The 25209-nt window shown below is 39.7% G+C and overlaps 1 protein-coding gene across 6 annotated transcripts in view; it reads left to right on the forward strand.

Moving 5' to 3' along the window:
- The window catches only part of LOC118573844 (X-linked inhibitor of apoptosis), a 31674-nt gene extending 27924 nt beyond the window's left edge, over positions 1-3750 (forward strand). For all 6 annotated transcript variants that reach the window (XM_036174298.1, XM_036174297.1, XM_036174299.1 and 3 more), the window contains one exon: positions 1694-3750. In XM_036174298.1, the coding sequence (XP_036030191.1) occupies positions 1694-1887 (194 nt within the window). In that variant the 3' untranslated portion in view covers positions 1888-3750. The remainder of the gene's footprint in view (positions 1-1693) is intronic.
- The last annotated feature ends 21459 nt before the right edge of the window (positions 3751-25209 follow it).

Genomic DNA, 25209 nt, shown 5'->3' on the forward strand with positions numbered 1-25209 from the left:
CCAGTTTTTACCTGTGCGCCTATAAGTCATGTTCTATCTCTTAGAACATGCTTCAAGTCATTTCTTTCACCTAAAGCAGTTTCTGTCATTGCTCTGGTCTCCAAGGCCCCTCCCTCTTCTAGGTAACTCCTCTACATTCTGTATGACCCACGCTAGGTGTAATTTCCTTGAAGGGCCTTCATTTAATACCTTAGTCACCGTAGTGTATCAAAGTTTCCTGTTTACTTATGTTCCCTCCTTGTCTGCATATTGGATGTCTAAAATACATGTATGTATTTATTCATTGTATACCAAGTGTCTAAGTAAGTGTTCAATAAGTACTTGAATGAAATTAAACTATTGCTTTCTAAACATATTTTGTAAGTAATGTTCCCTTCTAGGACACTAAATGTCATAAAAAGATGTGATGCCAGGCATGCTGGCACAAACCTTTAATCCTAGCATTTCAGGTGGCAAGGCAGGCAGATCTCTTAAATTCCAGGCTAACCAGGGCCACATAGTGAGACCCTGGTTTTTTTGTTTGTTTGTTTGTTGTTTGTTTGGTTGGTTGGTTGTTGGTTTTTTGGTTTTTCAAGACAGGGTGTCCTCTGTGTAACAGCCCTGGTTGTCCCAGAATTCGCTCTGTAGACCAGGCTGGCCTCACACTCACAGAGATCTGCCTGCCTCTGCCTCCTGAGTGCTGGGATTGAAGACATGCACCACCACACCAGGCTTGTTGTTTTTAAAGGTACTACATAGTGAAATAGGGAAATGCCTTGAATGTTTCCATAATGATATGATATACGATGTGATATATATAAAATAAAGTAATTCCCATGTGCCAGTGTGACTAGCACTAGAAGTTTTAGAGTTAGTAGAAGAGCCTAGCAGGGATGGCGTGACTGCTTCCAAGCCTGAAGACCCAGCTGGAGTTTGATCCTGGAACCTATGTGGTTGAATGAGAGAAGCAGGGCTTGAAAGTTGCCCTCTGGCTTTCACACATGTGCTACAATATACACACCCACACAAATATAAATAAATGCAATAAATGATTTTTTAAAAAGAAAGCTTGTTTTTTTAAATGCCACAAGAGGTAGGGATGTGGCACAATGGACAGTATACAATATCCTCAACTTCCATACCCAACATCAATGACACCCCTCCTCCAACATACATACCAAAGGGAAAAAACAAGTGAGTCTCGTCTCCTTGACACATTAGCAAACCCAACTTTAGTTCCTCTCTCTCTCTTTAGCCCTCATGGAAACACCAAATCCTACTTGTCCCACTGGAGAAGTGTCCATTAAATGGATCCTTGTCTTACTAGTGCCCTTCAGAGACGTCACTTTTATTTCATCCTTGCTTTTCTGCCTGGCAAATTGTTGCCTGTGCTTAAATGTCACAGTCCACCTCTTTCTCATGACGCCTTCCCCAACCAGCCAGGCAGAAGAACAACTTGTTCATCTTGCCCCAGAGCACTTTGTATGTAACTTTATTATAGTACTTACTACTTTGTACTTTGTACTTCCCTCTCTAGCTGCAGCTCACAGTCTCTCCCACTAGCATACAAACTACTTAAGAATGCGTGCCATGTGTGAGTCATTTTCATGTCTCCCAAGACTTGCATGTCTGGCACACAGAAAGGGTTCAGTGTTTCAATGACTTTAAACAACAAACCCCCAAACTAGTATATGTTGTTTTTCTCTTTGTGCAGACATTAGTACTGAAGAGCAGCTAAGACGCCTGCAAGAAGAGAAGCTTTGCAAAATCTGCATGGATAAAAATATTGCTGTAGTTTTTGTTCCTTGCGGACATCTGGTCACTTGTAAACAATGTGCCGAAGCAGTTGACAAATGTCCCATGTGCTACACAATCATTACGTTCAAGCAAAAAATTTTTATGTCTTAATTCAGAGCCACAGTAGGCATGTTATGTTCTTCTTATTCTAATTGAATGTGTGATGTGAGCAAACTTTAAGTAATCAGCATTGCATTCCATTAGCATCTGCTTCCAAGTGGAAACAAATGTTACCAGCACTGTTGCAGTCTAAACTTTGAATTTCTAGCTCTTTCAGGTTATTAGCTATATTGTTTATCCAATTTTTTACTCAATTGAAACCTCAGACAAAGAAGCATTTAATATTGTAACTTTTCACCTTATGTATTTGTAGTACACTGACTTGATTTCTGTGTGTAAGTGAATTAATTACCTGCGTTTTTCATTCCTTTTGGATAAGCTTAACAAATGGAGTGTTCTGTATAAGCAGGGAGATTTGAGTTAATCTACCCAATCATTTAATTTGTTTATTGTGAACAAGGAATGAACTGTTCCACACTGGTGGGAGGATAAACATTGTCTTTAGATGTTTGTTTCTGTATTTTATGATTCTGTCTGTTTCCTTTCAAAATTATAAACGTACTTGTGTGAATGATTTTTTTCAAGTGATTTTGCCATCTCCCAAAAGGTATTTAATGGTAGACTACTATGTAACCAGCATATACTAACATGGAAAGACAACAAAGATACAGTAAGTGTAAAATACAAATGGCAAAACACTATGTATAGTTTGAGCCAAATCAAGGTGTGTGAATTTTATATCTGTATAGGACAAAAGAGATTTGGAAAGATAAGCATCACACTCTTAAATATGTTTTTTTTTCTTGAGGGGGGTGGGGGCATGGGTCTTATAGGGGGATTATAGGAGCCCTTCTCTCTTTTTTTCATTTTATTCTGTTTGAAGTTTATATAGGTATGTATTACTTTTATATAATCAGAATTTTTAGAAAATATTTTACTGATTTAAAGGCTTAGGCATGTTCAGATGTCTGCAAAACTACTTATCACTCAGTTTTAGTTTTTCTGATCCAAGAAGGCAGGCCAGTTAACCTTTCTGGTGCCAATGTGAAGTTTAAATATTTTTGTTTTACCTGCTTTGTGGATGAAAAATATTTCTGAGTGGTAGTTTTCTGACTGGTAGATCATGTCTTCTTATCTTGTTTCAAAATAAATATTTCTGATTTTGTAAAATGAAATATAAAATATGTCTCAGATCTTCCAATTAATTAGTAAGGATTCACCCTTAATCCTTGCTAGTTTAAGCCTGCCTAAGTCACTTTACTAAAAGATCTTTGTTAACCCAGTATTTTAAACATCTGTCTGCTTGTGTAGTCAAAGTAGAAGCATGTTTGTAGACTGCTTGTAGTGTTAGTGACAGCTTTCCTTGTTGAGATTCTCATGTCATCTTGTGTCTTAAAAGTTTCATGTGAGTTTTTACTGTTAGGTGAATTAAGATGTATATAGTACAGAATGTTAAGTCTCTGTTTTATGTTTGTTTGTTTCTTGACTAGTAATGGTAGTAAATACTTTAAAAATATTTTCTCAAGATCCTTAAAGCCTCTTGGAAATAACATACTGACAAGAGTAGTTGTTTAAATATTTTTTAACAACTTGTATAAGAGTCAATATGAATAAAATCAAGCTAAAATGCTTCATAGAACACAGGATTTACCTTAAATGATTATCACGATAGACCTCTTGTAAAGACTGGTCTATTTTACTACAGTGAACAGTTTGGGAGTGAAACTGTTACAGTTTAGACTTTTTGTTGTATTTTCTAAGAGAAAGAGTATTGTTAGGTTCTCCTGACATCTGTTGACTACTATGGTAAGTGAGGTTAATTGCAAATTTAAATAGAAATTAACAGAATTAAGTACATGACTGCGCTCCCCACCCACCCACCCCCGTCTATCTGTCTGTCTGTCTCTCTCTGTCTCTGTCTCTGTCTCTCTCTGTCTCTGTCTCTCTCTGTCTCTCTCTCTCTCTCCCTCCCCTCTCTCTCTCCTCTCTCTCCTCTCTATCTCTCCCCCCCTCCCTCCCTCCCTCCCATGAAAATCCTTAGTTCTTTGCATTGTCTCCTACTTAGGTTCAGTTATGTAGTCATTAAGTTGAATTTGATCTAAACTGACTAAAATTTAAATTTACATTTAAAGCATTCTACAAGGGGATAAAGGTATTAATTTAGAAAAAAAATGTTTTCTAAAACACTTCAGGTACAAGTCGTGTAGGTAGTTTGTTTAATCTAATTGTTATCCAAGGATTCAAGACTGAATTGCTTTCGAATAAGGCTTTTCTTGTTATGGGAGCCTCAGTTCATCAAAACTCTTTTTAAAACTTGTATGCTGAGAGTTAAGCAAGACCTCTTTTTTTGTCTTCGTGAGTTGCGAAATTGAATTCATGAAGCTGATGTGGCTAACAAGTTTATTTTAAGAATTGTTTGGAAAATGCTGTTGCTTCAGGTTCTTAAAATTACAGCACTCCAACTCTAATCAAATTGTTGGAGACTTACCAGAGTTGGTCTGAGCTCACACTAAAACAAACAAAACAAAATCCTAGATCCTTTCCAATAGAGCTGTGGGAAAGATTGGTCACTTAGAAGGTCAAAATACAACCAGATGCAAATCACCCCCAAGAGTTCTCAGTATCTGTGTTGATGTTCTTTTCTGTATAAAGTTCACTCTAGGATTTTGAAGTAACCATCTATTTTGCTACATATTAGTCATGTTAAATTTGGAGTTATTTTGTAATAAATAGTTAATTTTATTTGTAATTCACTGTGTTGTTGAAAAAGTTTGTGTGAGTGTTTGGCATTTATTAAATAAATACAGTTTATCTGATTAACACCTCTCCTGCTAGATTTTGCCTCCTGCTTTGGTTAGGGGTAGAGGTGAGGTGAGTGTAGTAAGTTAATATAATGTGATTTGGCTATGTTGTTATGACATTTTGTTGTTTTGTTGTTTACAATGTGTGGTTTGTTTTTTTCTGTTTTAATTTTAGTAAGGTAAAATTTCTATCTTGAGCTCTCTGAATGGAAACTACCACCCCAGCATTAGCTGCATGTATTGTTCCCATTAGACTTAAATCATGAAATAGATTGTATGTCATTGCTATTGGAGAAATAAGAAAATGGAGAAATATCTGACAGATAGCATTTTAGTCAAATCTTCTCTTTTTAAAAAAGTAACCATTCATGAAGAAATAAACTGGCTGTATAGGCTTCACAACCTGAGTTCAGATCTCCAGAACCCACAGGAAAGCTGGGTGCAATAGCATGAGCGTCTGTAATCCTAGAATGCCTACATGAGACAGGAAGCAGCTAGGAGAATAATGTCCAGAAGCTCAAGGTCAGCTAATTTGGCTTAGGCATTAGTAAAGAGACACTGTTAAACAAGATGGAAGATGAGGCCCCACCAACACCCAAAGGTTATCCTTTGGGTCACCTGCCCTCCACACATGCATCATGGCAGGTATCCACCTACACCCAGACACGTACACAAAAGAGAAAAAACAAAAAGTAGCCATCTGTAAAATTATGAGAGTAGTACCTTAACCATCTTCTCCAAGATGGTGGAACTCAACTCAAGAAGAATGTTTCTTATATGCTCTAAGTGTTAATTCTTATCCTAAAACTTTTTTTCCCAAGACAGGATTTTTCTGTGTTGCCCTGGCTGTCCTGGAACTCACTCTGTAGACTGGAACTCACTCTGTAGACCAGGCTTGCCTTGAAATCAGAGATCCTCCTGTCTCTGCCTCCAGGTGTTGGGATTAAAGGTGTGCACCACCACTGCTCAGCTTCATCCTAAAACTTTTAGACCCTTCCATGGGTTTGCCTTGGACTAAAGCTTGAAAGACAGCCTGGAAAGATAACTCAGCTGTTGAGAGTACTTGCTGCTTCTCTAAAGGACCAAGGGTTCCCAGCATCCACATGGTGGCTCACAACTGCATGTAACTTCAGCTTCAGGCTATGTGGTGTCCTCTTCCGGCCTCCATGAGCACCTACATGCATGTACATGCAAACATACACACATACACATAACATAAAAATAATCATAGAGCTTAAGTGACATTAACTTTTAGTTACTATTACTCATTCCTATGGATGCTTCTTATAATGAAGCTATAAATTGCAATAAAAAATATACCAATCCTTTTAAAAAATATTTAAATAGAAATATATTCTTACTAAATTCAGTTGAGTTTTCCTAATAGAAACAATCAACTTATTCCAATTTTAATATTTCAGTTTGACTCTGAACCATTTAACACACTGTAGATTTCTTCCTTACCTAATGAAATCACAGACTATTAGCTAGAAATTACCTTAGAGAGTAGCTCATTCACACACCACCACCCTCACTTTATTGCTGAGGTAGATGCTTTCCTGGGACATAGTTTGTAGTCAAGAAACCCCTCACCACACCAGCTACCTGTCCTGGGAAGTGTCAGGTGTTCATTTTTCAACAATTCATTCTATTATGCTCTAATTTTCACTGCACAGGAAGTAGTGCTTTATCATTGTTACAGTAGGACAGTCCCTACTACTTCCAAATTAAATAATGTAGTATTAATGCTTGAGTGGTAAAGTTCTCATTCAGAGGCTGCAGTTTGCAGATGTGAGTACAGATGTTTGGCATTTGCTATGTGCTTATGTATTATTAATGGACATTTAAGATTACTGTGTGAGTTTATCACTCTGTCAATACTTACCAATAAGCTTGCATTTAAAATTTGATGTTAATAATGGCTTTAATGTAGTTTCTGGTTTTGCATTTTTTGTTACTATACTTCACCTGACAGAATGACCAATTGTTTTGTTGTTAGTGTTGTGAATAATTATGTTAAGCATTTTGAGACAGAATACTATATTTGTGAATATAATTTTATGGCTGTTTTTCATTTAGTGCATACCTTTCAGTATGGAAATTTATGAAAATTGCTTTCTGCTCTATAATCTGTCATTTGCTGTAGATTAAAGCTTATTTTTCTGTGACTAAGACTTAATAAAGCACTATTCTTTAAAATGATATCTTCTTTGTATTTGATTTTGTTTTGTTGAGAAAGGATTTGATGCATCAACCCAAGCTACTGGCTGTAAACTCTATATGTGGATGAGTAAACTTGAACTTCTGATCCTTCTTCCCCTACCTCCCTAGTACTGGGATTGCCTGATATTTGGAGCATTGAGGATCAAACCCAGGACTTCATGCAAGCTAAATTCTATCAACTAATGTAGATTGAACTCATATTATCAGGCTTGGCAGCAGGTACCCTTCCTTACCCACTAAACCACATACACACAGACACCTACTCCTCTTCGAGATACATTGTACACATAATTAAAAGTAATGAGCCAGGCAGTGTGGTGCCGGTGTGAGTTCTAGGACAGCCAGGGCTACACAGATAGAAACTCTCCAAAAATTAAAAAAAAGGAGTAATGAAACTTTTAAAAATATATTAAAATAGGGCCAGAAGTGTAGCTCAGTGGCATAGCATCTGTCTAACATACATGAGAACCTAAGTTTGATCCCCAAGACCAGAAAAAAATTTAAAATATAAATAGTTAACACCATTCTCCTCAGAGAGTAGCTTGTTTGTGTTCAAAGACCATATAGTCACTGTAAAACCAAAGGTCAATCAAGAAATAGTGATCCTAAGAACCACTGCCCTGGGCTGGAGAGATGGCTCAGAGGTTAAGAGCACTGGCTGTTCTTCCAGAGGTCCTGAGTTCAATTCCCAGCACCCACATGGTGGCTCACAACCATCTACAATGACATCTGGCGCCCTCTTCTGGCCAGCAGGCCGAACATTGTATATATAATAATTTAAAAAAAAAAAAAAAAAAAAAAAAGGCTGGGCAGTGGTGGCACATGCCTTTAATCCTGGGGGGGGGGGGCGGGCGCGGCGAGCCAGGTGGATCTTTTTGAGTTCAAGGCCAGCCTTGAGTTCCAGGAAAAGGTGCAAAGCTACACAGAGAAACCCTGTCTCAAAAAACCAAAAAAAAAAACAACAAAAAAAAAACCCACTGCCCCACTGAGGCAGGCAGCAATGAGGGACTTTCATGAGTTAGGGTACATACTGGCCAGAGTTTCAGAATGTGAGAGCAATTTGGTCTGATGGAAATCTACAAGTAGCTACTTAAAGTGACTGTTGTCCTGTTCCTTCTAATCCACAATACAGATTCTTAAATGAAGAATTCTATTCCAGCCAGGTGTTAGGGCACATGCCTGTAAACCCAGCATGTAGAAGGGAAAGACAAAAGGAGTTCAAGGCCAACTAAGGTTACATGAGACCTTGTTTTTAAAAAGAAAAGTATTTCAGGCCGTCTGTGCAGGGACTGGTTAATCTTTGACAATATTATCACTGTCAAAAATCATGGTCATTATCAAAAAACAAACAAAAGACTTGCCAACAGATCCGGCTTTGAGGTAGGGTCTTAATCTCTAGTCCCAGCTGGATTTAAATTTAGCAATCCTTTTGCCTTGGCTGCCTCTAAAAGTGCTGAGACTCTAGGCATGAACCACTAATGCCCAGCTCACTTTCAAAAAACATTCTCCTGCATACAGTATATACTTGAACTTTGTAATGGTAATATTGTAACTCAGTGCTGAATTCAGGATAATCCCAAATTGTTTATTGCCTCTCAACTGCCCCGATCAAGAGCTGGAAAGATTGTTGAACAGGTAAAAGGCACGGACAAGCCTGATGAGTGATCCTCAGAACCCATAGTATGGGAGAAAAGGAACAACTTCTGCATATTTTCCTCTTGCCTTCCCTACACACTAGGGTACATATGTGTGCTTGTACACATGTGTGGCACACACATATGATTTTAAAGAACTACGCTTTGATCAAGCAATGAAAGAGTTAAGGATTTGAAAGCTCAGCTCTAAGTGCTGGTGGGTGACAGCAACCGGATGAGATTGTACAGAACGGATCTGCACTTCCACAGAGCCAACACTTCAGTGAAATGTGAGCCGTTAATTTGGAAGGAAAGAATTTCAGAGTTGGAAGGAGTCAGCCTTTCTAATTCATAATAATTAACAGTTCTGATTTTTTTCCAGTTCTGAAATTTTTCAAGTGTGGCACAAAAGAAAGCAGATAGAGTGCTCAGTCTTTAGATGATGAGAGTTGTATAAACTGATCATGTAGGTCTATATTGTAACTAAAATAATGGTCTCAATAGGTGTAAGTCTAGATGACAGTTTATTTAGTATTCTAAGTCTTAGTTTGTATAAGATTTCCAAGGCAACATAATGACTCGTAATTAATGACAACAGAACAGAAATCGTTTTTTGTGTGTGCCTGTACTTATTAACCTTAGGCTTCTGTATAGATATTGGAAGAATATTGGTTTCAAATAAAGAATAAAAACCCAGGAGAATCAGATTTTCATCATTCTGTTCTTTCCAGAGAATAATTTAAACTGAGGAAAACCTAGGATATAATTAATTGAGATGTTGTATGTTGGATCGGCGGTCTTGTTCCAAACCTAATTTAGTTTCTTTCTGAGACAGGGTCCAGTGAAGCTTAGGCTGGCCAGCAGGGATCACAGGCATACACGTACCACAATATCTCGCTTTCAAAATCTCCATTATTTCAGTAGCTTTTACTGTTAAAATGTATGCACATATTTAGATAGATAGAGTCTTAGCATTTCCTAGGATAAAACACAGGGCTTCACTTAAACTAGGGAAGTACTTTATCACTGAGCTATACACCCCACCCCACTCCCAATATGTATTTTACATTGAAAATTACCTCTGTACATTTTTTTCTTTTTTTAAGATTTATTTTTATGTGCATTGGCATTTTGCCTGCATGTATGCCTGTATGAGGGTGCCAGATCCCCTGGAACTGGAGTTCAGACAGTTGTGAGCTGTCATGTGGGTGCTGGGAATTGAACCTGGGTTCTCTTGAAGATCTGACCACTAAACTATCTCTCCAGCCCCTTGTGTACATTTTTTTTTATTTTTAAAGATTTATTTATTATGTATATAGTGTTCTGTTTGCATGTACACCTGCAGGCCAGAAGAGGGCGCCATATCTCATTACAGATGGTTGTGAGCCACCATGTCGTTGCTGGGAATTGAACTCAGGACCTCTGGAAGAACAGCCAGTGTCCTTAACCTCTGATCCATCTCTCCAGCCCCTCTCATGTACATTTTTAAAATAAACTTTCTTTGTATATTCATTTCTCGTGTGTGTGTTTGTGTGTGTGTGTCTGTCTGTCTGTCTGTCTGTCTGTTGTCTATCTTTGTGCTCGAGCACAAGTGTTCTTTCTTTAGCTTTGTTATATTACTTGATGATTATTACTAGGGATTTCTTATATAAAGAGTTTTGCATATTTAGCTAAGGCATTGAAAATGTATTTGCTCATTAAATACTGGAACTTATTTTGCCCGAAATTAGGGTCTTTCTGTGAGATCAATAGCAATTGTCTTGAGGCAAAAGAAAGACATGAGAGTGTGTGAACACCAATTGATGTTTTTCAAGGAACTGTTATTAAAACAATAGACTCCAAATCCCACCTCCTATAAAATATTTTGTCTTTTTAAATTACTTTTCTGAAATAGGGAAAAACTTTCTAAAAATATTTTTCATTGAATATTCAAACATGCATCTTGGCTTTATTGGTAAAAAAATTAGCAAATGTTTGTGTTAATTATTAAGAGTTTGTCCTAACAGATCTGGAAAAACCTGTTTTTCTTTCGGCTACATTTCATTTGATTATTAAAATGAATATACTTCCTAGTTTTCTGTTATAAACTTTTCAGATATGTTATATTTTATGTGAGCTGTAAGAATTAATGGAAAAGTCAAGTACTAACAATAGTTATAAACCAGTATTTTTTCACTTACATGAAATGAGCATAACAAAATATATTCATAATGGATATAGCTATTCTTTTTCCTCCTGCCTTGTGTGATTGGGAAGACCATATGAGAAAATGGACATGAAAGGGAGTTGAAAGGAATAAACGCTCTGTAAGCCTGAGGAATCATTCCTCTAATTAGAGTGTGTTGACCTAATTACAGGTTAGTTTGACACAAAATGAAGCAGTTGAGGACCAGCGTCTGATTAATCAGGGATGTAGGATGATGAAATGCATTCGTGGCCATTTTCATAGCTCTCAAAATGTTTCGCATCTATTTTCTCTTTGTCTTCCGCTCTACATGGTCATGTGTTGTGCTTAAGTCAGAAGAATGTGTAATGGCTCAGGGGGAGTTGGGGCAGTTGTTGCTGTGTAAAATCATAAAAATGATGTTCTTATACCACAACATTCAATTGACCTTCAAATAGGGAGGTAGGGATAGAGTTCAATGGTAGAGCACTTTGCCTAGCACAAAAACAAGAACAACAAGCCAGTAGTGACCCTCACATAAGAATTTGGAGGAGTCAAATCACTTTTCTAACATGTGACCATAAGAATATGGAAAACATATTTAGGCATGTTAATTTGTGTCCTCACAGGATTTCTTTTTTAAATATATTTTATTTTTTATGTGCATTTGTGGTCTTGCCATGAGTGTCGGGGTCCCCTGAAACTGGAGTTACAGACAGGTGTGAGCTGCCATGTGGGTGCTGGGAATTGAACTAGGGTACTCTGGAAGAAGAGTCAGCACTCTTAACCCCTGAGCCATGAGTCCAGCCCCTCGCAGGATTTATTGATACATCGCTAAAACTAAATTTCAAAGTACTTTACCTACTTCATTTTATAACTTCCCTCTGAAATGGACAGTTCTTTGTAATTTTGAAAGTAGTAAGAAAAGCCACAGTGAAGTTAGGTGACTTACCTCATAAGAGTCATAAGAGCCTTTACTGCTGTTACATTTGTTTGTTTCTTTATTTCATATGTGTGTGGGTATGCATGCCACAGAACACATGTGGAGGTGAGAGGTCAGTTCTCTACTCCACCATGTGGGATCCAGGGCTTGTACTCAAGTGGTCAAGCTTGGTTACAAGTGCCTTACCCACTGAGCCATCTCGACCACCCAAGAGCCCTCACTTTTACTCTGGTCCCCTTAATACCATGCCATTGTGTGTCTCACTCATTATATTTGTACCATCTCTGTAATTTGTGGTTATATGACTCACCTAAATCATATGGTGAGTCACCAGTCACGCTGTTCTTATAGGCAGTAAACCTGTTTCTAGCTAATTTTTGGCATGAATTAGTTAAATCGACTGCCTCGATGCATCCAAATCCAGGCTCTTCAGTTTGTTTATGGACTTTTTTTTAAAGATTTATTTATTTATTTATTATGTATACAGTGTTCTGTCTGCACATACCCATGTAGGACAGAAGAGGGCACCAAATCTCATTACAGATGGTTCTGAGCCACCATGTGGTTGCTGGGAATTGAACTCAGGACCTCTGGAAGAACAAGCAATGCTTTTAACCTCTGAGCCATCTCTCCAGCCCTGCTTATGGATTTTTGTTTTGTTTTGTTTTCATGGTAAGACCTGGCTGGCCATATGATACCAAGCCACAAAATCAAATTATAGGTGATAAATGGGTATGTGAAGACCTTAATCTGCCTGGTTTAATTTTAAAGCTTAGCCTGTCTAAGTGATTAAACTTGACTTAATAAAATGACTCAAATTCCAAAATATGTAAGTACATTTCTAATTTCAAATTTTTGGGGGGTGAGGGGATGGGATGTTTGGCATCGGTTGCACACTAAAAAGATACAGGCAAAAGGATCAGGAATTTGAGGCCATCTTAGGCTCCATATTGAGACTATGTCTCAGAACAAACAAAAAGGAGTTTGGAAATGGAGGCTGAGGGGAAGTGTAAGTAGGTCAGTGACAAACAAAGGGCTTACCTAATGTGTTTGAAGCATTGACTTCCATCCCTAACACCAGAAAAAGGGGAGAGGAGTATTTTATGACACTGACAAGGCAAACACTGGAAGTCAGGATGTTGCTGCATGTCTCCCTAAAGTCACTGTGTTCCCACTAGTCGGTCATTCCTGGACACTGGGTTAATTAGTGAATGAACATTATGTGAAAGAATGAATGAACACATGGATAAATGAATGGGATGGGAAAACTAAAAGCTGAGCGTGGAAAAGGAATACATATTCTAAAATTCCTACTGATTTTTCTAAGAAAGAAAGGTTTGCTTTGGGGAAATTGTAGTAGGGACATTTTCTTTTGCTGTTGTCAAAAAGTAACTAAGGAAGGGACCACTGAGGGGGGGGTTGTCCATCAGGACAGAGGGAAGGGAGTGTTGATGCTCAGCTTGCTGTGTCCTGCTTTCACAGTTCACAGGATGCTCTCGCTCACATTTAGGCTAAACCTTGCCCCCTTAGTTAAGCCCTTTGGAAACAGGTTCCTGGACACACTCAAGTGTGTCTCCCTAGGGAAGACTGTGAAGATTAAACATCACAGGGGGTTGCACTATGTAGCCCTGGCCAGCCTGGAAGTCTCAATCCTCCTGCATCTGCCTCCAGAATGTAGTGATTGCAGGCACTCTGACATAGTGGGTCTATCTTTTTAAAACAAACATAAACCATTAACTGTGCCAGTAGGCTGTGTTCTACACTTCCTGTCACAGAGCGTTGAAGGCCAAAAGGTTTGTCTAATTCAAACAATGTGGGGAAGATATGATGGAAGTGTTCTGAGGAGGGAGCATTAAAGTACTGGAGGAAAAGACTTCTAGCTGGAGAAAAACAATGCAGAGTTCAGAATCACAAAGCTGGGCTGTCTGAAGAACGGGAAAACAGGAGTTTCGTTTGAGACAAGGTCTCGCTGTGTTGCCCGTGTAGGCCAGCCTGTTCTTCCTCTTCTGCCAGCAAAGTAGCTGGCATTATAAGTGCACCCCACTATGCCCAGTCTTTTTGTTTTAGTTTGGTTTTTTGAGAGAGGGTTTCTCTGTGTAACAGCTCTGGCTGTCCTGGAACTAGCTCTTTAGATCAGGCTGGCCTTGAAGTCACAGAGATCTGCCTGGCTCTGCCTCTGAGATTAAAGGGGACTGCTACCACTGTCTTAAAAATGGAAGTTTGAAGAGGCCTGAGGAATTTATTGAGAATCTTCCAGGCTATTTTTAGTTTTCCTTTTTGGTAGTGCTGGGACTGGGAACCGGTGCTCTTGTGTACATTGGGGAAGCACAGTATCCCCTTAGCTGCGACTCCAGCCCTAAGGCTCTTTATATGCACTATATCTTTTGGGATATCTGATTAAGATGAATTTTCTCTGGAAAATTTTCTCAGGAAGCCCTGTTGCCACCTTCAAGAAATGAAGATTAGGGCTGGAAAGATGGCTCAGAGGTTAAGAGCACCGACTGCTCTTCCAGAGGTCCTGAGTTCAATTCCCAGCACCCACATGGTGGCTCACAACCATGTGTAACGAGATCTGGTGCCCTCTTCTGTATACATAATAAATAAATAAATCTTTAAAAAAGAAAAGAAAAGAAGATTAAATAAGGTATATTGGTCTTCAGAGAAAGAAATTAATTATTTTCTCAAGCTGGTTTTGTGATTTAGGCTGATACGTAAGGAAAAGACTATTCATCCAGTAGTCTCCATTTTTAGTGCTGAATGAACTATACAAGCCTTACATAGATTGCTCCTTATTTGAAATATATCTTTAAATAAAACAACCTTGGGACTGGAAAGATAGCTCAGTGGTTAAGAACTCTTGTTGCTCTTCCAGAGCACCCAAGTTTGGTTTCTAGCACCCATATGAGGTGGCTTACAACCACGTACAACTCCAGTTCCAGGAGACGTACACTTCCATCTCCACTGGCCATCTGTGTGCACGCGCGCGCGCGCGCGCACACACACACACACACACACACACACAGAGAGAGAGAGAGAGAGAGAGAGAGAGAGAGAGAGAGAGAGAGAGTCATGTACATGTACACATAAATAAAAATAAATCTCTTTTTTAACAAGGTCTCATTATGTCAGTCTGGAACTCAGTATGTAGAGCAGACAGGCGTCAACCTCACAGAGATTCACTTGTCTCTACCTGAGGATTAAAGACATTAACCATCATGCCTGACCAAAAAAAAAAAAAAAAAAAAAAAAACTTAAAAACACTTTTTGTTAAGCTACTTTGTCTACTGATCTTAATGAAACTATTGTTAGTCTTTTAATCTTATTAAATCAAACTGTGTATTATGTGCTTTCTGGAAATTCTGAAAAGTAGGATACAAAAAAAGAAGACTTAGAGGGCTGAGGTAAAGCATGTGCTTAGAATACGCAAAGTCCTGGGCTTCATTCGCAGTGCTGTGCAGAAATGGAAAGGAGAGGGGAGGGGAGGGAAGGAAAGAAGGAAAGGGGGGGACAGGAAAGGAAAAGGAAGGAAAGGAAAGGAGAGGAGAACGCAAGGAAGGGAGAAGAAAAGAAAAAAGAATCAAAGGAGAAGGTGCTGTAGACATTAGGGTCTCCAACTGTGAGTAAGATCCCATATGGGATCATACAAGTAAATGTACAAGTCACGAAAGATTTAGCAACAGTGAAGTGTTTCTGACTATGCAACAACAACAAAAGTTATTTCAAAATGAATGTGTAATGAATTCAAGTGGGGAGTGTTCACCTGTGTTGCATCACATGACTCCACTGCAGCCTTGCTTCTGAACATACAGCATGAATGTTTTGCACTGTTCAGGCCAATGAAACACCTTGACTTGTATTTGAAACTTCTGGGTTATGATTCAGTGTTTTTACTGCACATAGAAAATTTTTTGCTATTTTAGAAATGTAATGGTATAATTATATTAAATAAAAACTTATTTTCCTACCATTGCTCCTTATCATCTAAGTATCAAATCAGTAGATCTCTGCATTGTGTTAGGTTGGAACGTTTAATATGCCCCCCACCCCGCTGAAATGATGACTCATTGGTTAGCTCTTCCAGAAGACTGGAGTTTGATTCCTGCACCCAGATGGCAGCTCACAATCATTGTAACTACAACTTCAGCAGATCCAAGGCCTTCTTCTGGTTGCCTCTGACACCTAGCACACCTAGGGTGCACAGACAAACATGCAGGCAAAACACTCATTTAAATAAAATAAAGATTAATAAATCTTTAAAGAAAAAATGTTTAATTTTAAAAAGAGATGTTAGAGTTACTGACTTGATATGCATAACAAATTGTTCAGAGGACTGGAGACCTGGCTTTAATGGTTAAGAGTGTCTACTGCTCTTGCAAAGAACCTGAGTTCAATCCCTCATACTCACATCAGGCATCTCATAGTTGCCTCTAATGCCAGCTCCAGGGGGTCTGATGCCTGTGGCCTCCAAAGATACCTGAACTAGCATGTGCATACCACACACATGCACATAGTTTTATAAATAAAAACGAAATAGGCCTGGTTGTGACTGTTTCTCATAGTGAGAGTAGGATGGATGGGTAGGCTATAGTTTTAGTTACAGGAAAGTAATTTAATGCATGAGGCCATGACATTAGGAAAACATTTCTAACAATTTCCAAAATGACCTTAAACATACTTCTGGCACATTGTGCTATATATTTATGTGAAATGGCATTATCAGCAATGGAAGTTATAAAATCAAAACACTAATCAACTCTGAAAAAGTTGAATATACTTTATGTCCTGCAGCATTAATATTCAGCAAGGGTTTTCTTTTTTGTGTGTAAAAACAAATAAGCACAACTGTCTAAGTATGCAAATTTAATAAATGATAAGGTTCTACATATGCCAAAGAATTATTATTTAATACATTTCTTTATGATTTACTATCAATAAAATTTGATTTGTGTACCTCTTTAATATTCCTGTTTCTCAAGGTTATATAAAAATTTCTTGCATGAAAAAATTTTCATGGGTCATGAGGGGGGAAAGATTAAGAAGCCGTAGACTGTCACTATACCAGAAAAACAGCACAAATGACTTTGTAGCCCAATAACTGCAGGAAATTTGCTAAAAACAAAGCTAAGGGATCTAAGAGCATTCTGAACCTTAGAGCTTACAATTGTGTGTATGTGGTTTTGTTTTGTTTTCTAAGTCAGGTTAATGGTGGAAAACAACAAAGCCCACACAGGCTATTGCAGTATAGACTTGTGTACGTGTGCTGGCATGCATCTTCAATATTTAAAACACATTTCCATACGCATCCTATTGGATAATAAGTATTCAAACAGCATTTCATCTCAGGAAAAATTAAGCCTCCCTTGCTTCCTACCACTACCAACAAACAAAAACGAAGCCAAATTTCATTTAAAGCACAGTTCAAAACACTCCTTCATTTGGAAATGGTTCATTAATTCAGATGACAAATTGGGAATAGTAGCAACTGAGCGAGTGATTCATGATGATGGAAGGTGCCTCGTAACCTTTCTGTCTCCATTTTTTCATTGGTCTGTAGGGAATAATGGTTTCATGGAAGTGTTATGAAAAATAATTAAGATTGGTAATGCACTTTGAGATCCATGGATGACTCGTGCTTTCAAAGGGCATAATTACACACAGCAGTGAGTCTCAGACTTGCTTCCTCTTTAATAGGTATTCAAAATAACACCGCTCAGGTAGCTTTTCCTGTTCTCAAGTGACTACTACCTTATTTAGCCACTGATACCAGCTACCTTTCAAAAATATGTAGCAGTTTATGGTGTCACACACTTGCAGGTCCAGCACTTGGGAGACTAAAGGAAGAGGATTATTGCAAATTTGAGGCCAGCCTGGATTGCATAGGGTACTCCAGGTCAGCCAAGGCTGTATAGTGAGACCTTACACACACACACACACACACACACACACACACACACACACACACACACCATAAAATAAAATGAAGACAACAGTAATAGTAAGGACCATTAATTCTTTTGTTTTCCTTTGGCAAAGTATAGTGTTCCAGATAATTTTCTCATTTCTAAGTTTTCCCACTGAACTTGGCTCATCCATCTGCTCTGTGAGAACAGGCTCCAAAGAATGTAAAAGATCAGCTCAATCACTCCATTGACACGCTAAGGGACGTCTTCTTTTGGAAAATTAAGTGATTTTTAGTTTTTCAGTGATAGGGATGAAACTCGGGACCTCATGTGTGCCAGGGCCATGGTTCAGCAGGTAAAGGCATTTGGGACCAAGCCTATGGACATGAGTTTGATACTCCTGACCAACACAGTGGAAGTACAGAACTAATTTCCACAAGCTGACCTCTGACCTCCACACATATACAAATAAATACATGTAATTTTAAAAATTGTAAGGAGTCGGCATAGTGACTCATGCCTTTAATCCTAGCACTTGGGAGGCAGAGACAAGCAGATCTTTGTGAATTCCAGGCTAGCCCTGTGTGTTACTTTACTATTGCTGTGGTAAAACACCATGACCAAGGCAGCTTATAAACATTTAATCGAGCTTACAATTCCAAAGAGTCCATGATGGCAGAGAAAGGCATACCAGCAGGAGACAGAGAACACACTGGGAATGGCACAAGTCTTTTGAAACCTAAAAGCCTATTGCAGTGACAGATTTCTTCCAGTGATGCCATAAAAATCACCTACTGAGGATCAAGTACTCAAATGCCTGAGACTTACAGGGCACATCTTATCATCGGAGCCAGAGAGGTCAAGAGCACCACAAGAACACAGCCCACAGAATCAACTACCCAGGGCTCATAGGGCTCGGAGACTGAAGTGACAATCAGGGAGCCTGGATGGGTCTGACCATATATGTTATGGTTGTGTAGCTTGGTCCTCTTGTGGGACTCCTAACAGTGGAATCAGGGATGTCTCTGACTCTGTTGCCTGCTTTTGGGACCCCATCCAACCTTGCTAGAGGGGTTTGTGCCTACTCTTATTGTAATTTGTTATGTCATGTTGGGTTCATATCCCTGGGAGGCCTGCTCTTTGCTGAAGGGAAACGGAGGAGGAGTGGATCAGAGAGATAAAGGTGGGGGCGGGGGTGAAGGAGAGCAGAAAGTAAATAAAATTGAAAAAAGACCACCACACCCTGTCTTTTTAAAAATCATTTTTTAAGCCGGGTGATGGTGGCGCACACCTTTAATCCCAGCACTTGGGAGGCAGAGGCAGGTGGATCTCTGTGAGTTCGAGGCAAGCCTGATCTACAGAGTGAATTCCAGGACAGCTAAGGCTACACAGAGAAACCCTGTCTTGAAAAACAAAACAACAACAACAACAACAACAAAAAACATTTAAAAATTTTTTGAGATTATAATATAATTACATCATTTCCCCCTTCCCCTTCCTTCCTCCAAACCCTCCCATATAAAGCTCCTTGTGGGGGCTGGAGAGATGGCTCAGCAGTTAAGAGCACCTGCTGTTCTTCCAGAGGTCCTGAGTTCAATTCCCAGCAACCACATGTGGCTCACAACCATCTGTAATGAGATCTGGTCCCCTCTTCTGGCCTGTTGACATACATGCAATCAGAACACTGTATACATAATAAATAAATAAAATCTTTAAACCTCCTTGCTCTCTTTAAAATTCATGGCTTCTTTTCTCACTAGTTGTTGTTACATATATGTGTATGTGTATATAAAATGTATACATTTCTAAATAAATATAGCCTGCTTACGCTATATGTTAGTTGTATTTAGGTTTTCAGGGCTGACCACTTGGTATTGGTGTGATCTTCCCTGAGGAATACTATTTCTCCCACTCTCAGCATTCCTTGGTTGACTATAATTCTTTGTGTGGGGTTGAGGCCTCCTGGACTTTTACCTGTTAATTTTAGCATGTCCAGTGTCATTGTCCTTGTTCAGCTCACATTTAGGCAGTCATGTTGGTGAGACCATATGGATGTAGCTTCTGCCATTCCTAGGCATAACAATCGCACTGCAAACTCCCTGATTCTTTGTCTCGTACAGTCTTTCTGCCCCCTCTTCTGCAATGTTCCCCTAGCCTTAGGTGTGGGAGTGCTTTGTAGATGCATCAGTTGGGACTGGACTCCACAACTCTGCATCTTGATTGATTGCAGTTTTCTGTAATGGTCTTCATATGTTGAAAAGAGAAGTTTCCCTGATGAGGGGTGGATACTCCCATTTACCTGTGGGTATAAGGACAAATATTTAGAATATAGTTAGGGATTATGTTGATTTACTAAAGTAGTGTTTGTAGGTTCTTCTTCAAAATCCATGAGTTCACTAGTCCTGAGTAGTTGGCTAGGTTTCCAGTATTAGGCATGATTCCCCCTTTGTTGAACAGGTCTTAAGTCCAATTAAAGAGCTGTTGGTTACTGACAAGGTATGTGTGCCACTACTGCACCCTTTATCATGCCATGCTGGTCATTGTTTTGGTTCCTAGGCATCATAGCTGGGTAGGACTCTTGGTTGCTTCCCTCCTTTGGAAGCTTGCATGGTAACTTCTGGTACCATGAAAACTAGTCCTCAGGGAGGAGGCTTTCAGATCAGTTCCAGATCAGGGGCCTCTGGGTCTGTGCCTGAAGTACATAGTATCTTCCACAGTAGGGACTTACCATCTACCTCTGGGGGGCAACCAAGGGAAATAGCAATAGCCTGTAATGTAGTTAAGAGTTTTCCTGCCTGGCCCAGTCAGGACAAATCTCTCTTACCCGCCAGTTCCACAGTTGCTCAGAACCAACCAAGTAAACACACAGAAACTTACATTGTTTACAAACTGTTTGGCTGTGGCAGGCTTCTTGTTATCTACTTCTTCTGTCTTAAATTAACCCATTTCTATTAGTTTATACTTTGCCACATGGCTTGTGGCTTACCAGTGTCTTTACATGTTGCTTCTCATGGCGGCGGCTGGTGGTGTTTTCTCCAGCCTTCTACTTCCCAGAATCCTCTTCTCTCTTGTCCCGCCTATACTTCCTGCCTAGCCACTGGCCAAACAGCATTTTATTTGTACAGAGCGATATCCACAGCACTGTAATGCTTGGGGAGTCTCTTGGACAACCTTGACCATCAGCTCAAAAGAGGGCTTCTCCACTTGCCTAGCAAGTGCAAGGCCCTGGGTTCGATCCTCAGCTTAAAAAAAAAAAAAGAGGGCTTCTCATGGCTGATACTGAGGTTTTTGTTAGGTGCTCTTTGGTTTTTAGAGGGAGCATTGTCAGTCCACATGGGAAGCTATATATGTGTATTTAAACACTGACTTACATGTATTGTGTGTATTTGGGGGTAAATAGTTAACAGTATGGTGACACATCTTGTCTTTAAAAAAGAATGGCAAGTGTCCTTCATTGCTTATTGACTGGGCTTATCTGTATCCTTTTTCTTTCTTCTCTAGTCTTGTTTTGTGGAAACCCACAGCCAGTGATTTTTCTAGGTAGATAACACCGAAGCAGGACAAGAAACGAGATGCTGAAGTAAGAATATTGAGTTGTTGAGCTGGGGAAAGAAAGGGGCTGAAATTCATGAAACAGAAAACAAAAGAGGGCACTTAAGACAACATGAGTGCCTCTATGAAGGGAGACCTGGAACCACAAAACAGGCAGAGGAAAGGAAGAGTTTGACCTCGAACTCACGAAACCTTCCCATGAGCACCTTTTACTATTTCCCCACTTCAGAGAAATGCGAAAGAATAGCATTCCTTCTAAGGACAAGCAAAAACATTCTGAAGCTTACTTCTTCTAGTATGCTTGGATACATAGTAACAGCTTTACATTCCAGGAAAGCACGCCCTCTCTAAACACACTCCCCTCCTAATTAGATTGTTGGGTCCCCTCAAAGAATTTGAAATAGAATGGGAAATCATGACTAAAGCATCAAGCCTTCCCCTTAAGCTAAGTTTCAGCTGTTTGGAATAAATGAGTGTAAAAACTTTGATACAAGAATCCTGGACAAAAGCCATGAGGTGGTGGCGCGCACCTTTAATCTCAGCACTCAGGAGGCAGAGGCAGGTTGATCTCTGAGTTTGAGGCCAGCCTGGTCTACAAAGTGAGTTCCAGACAGCCAAGGCTACACTAAGAAAAAGATAGCTGAAGCAAAATACTTTCTTTTCTTTCTCCCCAGCCCCAAGTTATGTGTGAAGTATCTGAGGGAAAGAAACTGGTTTCCTTTCATAGAGCCTACTACTTTTTTTGTGTGTTTTGAGACATGGTCTCATGGAGCTTGAATTGGCTGTGTAGCTGTGTAGCATGAATCTTAAAGGTTCTTATTAATAAAAACAAACCTGAGGCCAGTTACTGGGGTGAATGCTGGAAGATCAGAGAAGCAGAACAGGCCACAGTTTCCTCACCTTGGTAGTTCCTCAGGAGATCCTGTTTCCTCAGGCTGGAAGCTTCTGAGTCCTCCTCCACATGAATCTCAGCTGAACTGTGTTGCTCCAAAGCCTGAACGCTTAACCAACCAAATGCTTATTAACTAACTACATGCTTTTCTCACTACATGCTTTACTCCTTAGTTCCTGGTCCTCACGTCTTATATACCTTTCTCTTTCTGCCCCCACTCCCTGGGATTAAAGGTTGGGTTGCTGGGACTAAAGGCGTGGGGTCACCAAGTTTAGCTGTTTCTAAAGTGGCCTTGAACACACAGAGATCCACCTGGCTCCGCCTCCCAAGTGCTGGGATTAAAGGCGTGTACCACTACCGCCCAACTTCCGCTATGGCTTACTCTTCCCATTTTCTAGCCACCATTTTTGGCTTTGTTCTAGTGGCTGTCTGTTCTCTGACCCCAGATATGTTTATTTCGGGGAACACACAATATTTCAGGGAACACAATACCCACCACATAGCTGAGGCTGGACTTGAACTTCTGATCTGTTTGCTTCTATCCTCCAAGTTGGGGTGACAGATTTATGACCACACCTAACTAGAAACCACTTCCTGAATCAGTTCCCATTGCTAATGGGCTCTAGTTACCATTATCAACTGGAACTGTGTCAGTGGTGACTAATTGTGGATGTCAACTTTAGTCCCTCTGATATCAACTAAAACCCAAGTATCTGGGCACACCTGTGAAAGATTTCCTTGCTTGGATCATTTGAGGTAAGGAGACCCACCTTAAAGCTGGGCCACACCTTCTAGTGGCAGCCCACATAAAAGGACACGGAAGAAGGAAGCTTTGGCTTTTTGCCTGTTTGACCTCACTCTGGTTGGCAAGTTCATCTACGCTGCTGCTGAGGCATACCTACATCTTTGGTATTCCAAGGTCGACTGTAGAACAGCTGAGAACAGCTACCAGATTCTTGGCTTTTCCATCCAAGGACAGGCATTGTTGAAGTGGTCAGACCACAGCCTGTAAACCATTCTAATAAATCATATGCCAGTTCTGTTCCTCCAGAAAATTATAACTGACACAGCATCCTGAGTTGATCAGCTTTACTATTTGAATTTGCTTTAAGAAAATATTTTTCAGGTCTGGAGAGGTGGCTCAGTGGTTAAAAGCACTCACTTGCCGGGTGGTGGCGGTGCACGCCTTTAATCCCAGCACTTGGGAGGCAGAGCCAGGTGGATCTCTGTGAGTTGGAGGCCAGCCTGGTCTACAAAGGGAGATCCAGGACATGCACCAAAACACCACAGAGAAACCCTGTCTCAAAAAAAAGAAAGAAAGAAAGAAAGAAAGAAAGAAAGAAAGAAAGAAAGAAAGAAAGGAAGGAAGAAAGGAAGAAAGAAAAGAGGACCTGAGTTCAATGCCCAGCACCCACAGCCATTCACAACTGCCTGTAATTCAACCTCCATGAATTCCAACGTCCTCTCTAGCCACCAGATGTAACACACATACACAAATACACACAAATAAAAGTATAAAAACAAAATATTTTTCTTCAGATGAAGGACTATGAATGTTTCTCACATGTGAGAAAACTTGAAAGTTTCTCAAGAATAGAAAATAAGGGGGTTGGGGATTTGCTCAGTGATAGAGCACTTGACTAGCAAGTGCAAGGCCCTGGGTTCGGTCCTCAGCTCTGGAAAAAAAATAGAAATTAAGAAATAGAGGATTAAGGAAGGTTGAATGGAGGAAGGTGGGTGTGATTATAAAAAAAAGCAACAATAAAGGCAGCAGGAAAATTGTCTTTTCTTTCTAAAGATTTTTTTTTTATTGTATGTGTGTGCTCATGTATGTGTTTGAGTGTGGAGGCCAGACATTGACCATTGGTTGTCTTTTTCATTTTCCACCTTACATTTTTACCTTTTATTTATTTATATATGGAAGTCTGAGGACAGCCTATAGGAGTTGGCTGTCTTCTTCTACAATGTGGGTCCCAGGGATCAAACTCAGGTCATCGGGTTTCATGACAGGTGCCTTTACTCATGGAGCCATCTTGCACCCAAATATCTTTCAAAATAATCCATTTATGTATATGTGTGTGAGTGTATGCATATGCCAAAGGAGGGTTTCAGATCCCCTGGAGCTGGAATTACAGGCGTTTGTGAGCTACCTAATGTGGGTGTTTGGACACAAACTCTGGTCCTCTGGGAAGAGCAATAAGCATTCTTAACTGCTGATGTCTTTTCAGCCCCTTATCCATATCTCTCTCTCTCTCTCTCTCTCTCTCTCTCTATATATATATATATATATATATATATATATATATATATGTGTGTGTGTGTGTGTGTGTGTGTGTGTGTGTGTGTGTGTGTGTTTGTGTGTGTGTGTGTGTGTCTCAACCTGGAGCTCACCAATTTGGCTAGATCAGCTGGCCAGCACCCCCCAGGGATGTTCCTTTCTCTATCTCCTCATCTCTGGCATTGCAGATGTCTGCCATCATACCCAGGTTTAATTTACAAGTATAACATATTACATGTATAATGGGTTTTGTAATGTCATTTACATACATGTGTATATGGTGATATTTTATTTGTACTGAAATGTGATTTTATTTGTATGTTAATAAATAAAGTTGCCTGGGGGTCAGAGATAATAGCTAGCCATAGCAGAAGCCGAGTGGTGGCGGTGGTGGTGGTGGCGGCGGCGGCAGCGCACACCTTTAATCCCGATCACTGTGTGTTCAAGGACACAGCCAGCATGGAGACACACACCTTTAATCTCAATACCAACCATAGAAGACCTGGAGGTCTGTACAAACAGGCAGTGAGGAGGAGGTCATGTGGTTGGGTTTACAACCAATGAGAAGGCAGAACAGAAAGTCAATAAAAAGACAGACACACAGGAATTAGGTCTCTTTATTAGGGGAAGAGCAACAGTGAAGGGTAAGAAAGGTTTTTAGTATCAGCTCTGAGCTACTGCTCTGACCTTTTGGGCTTTTAACTCTGTATTTGGCTCTGTGTTTCTTATTTAATACGACTGTTACATCTACATCTGTATTATCTGTTGTAATCATATTCACTCCCCTTACCCTCTGTTGTCCCCTTCCTCGTCTGATGATCCCTTAACAAGAAGATTATTTGTGGTGCTCAAACTGTACAGGTCCCACCTACATGGAACTCATGGCAGGCAAGAGTATGCTCACATTTGAGCTGCATTCTTAGCCCAATTCAGAATCTTGACAGGTGGTAGATATATGAATTATATACAAAATCAATATAAAAGTG

The sequence above is a fragment of the Onychomys torridus genome, chromosome X (genome assembly GCF_903995425.1).
Source record: "Onychomys torridus chromosome X, mOncTor1.1, whole genome shotgun sequence".
Lineage (NCBI taxonomy): Eukaryota > Metazoa > Chordata > Mammalia > Rodentia > Cricetidae > Onychomys > Onychomys torridus.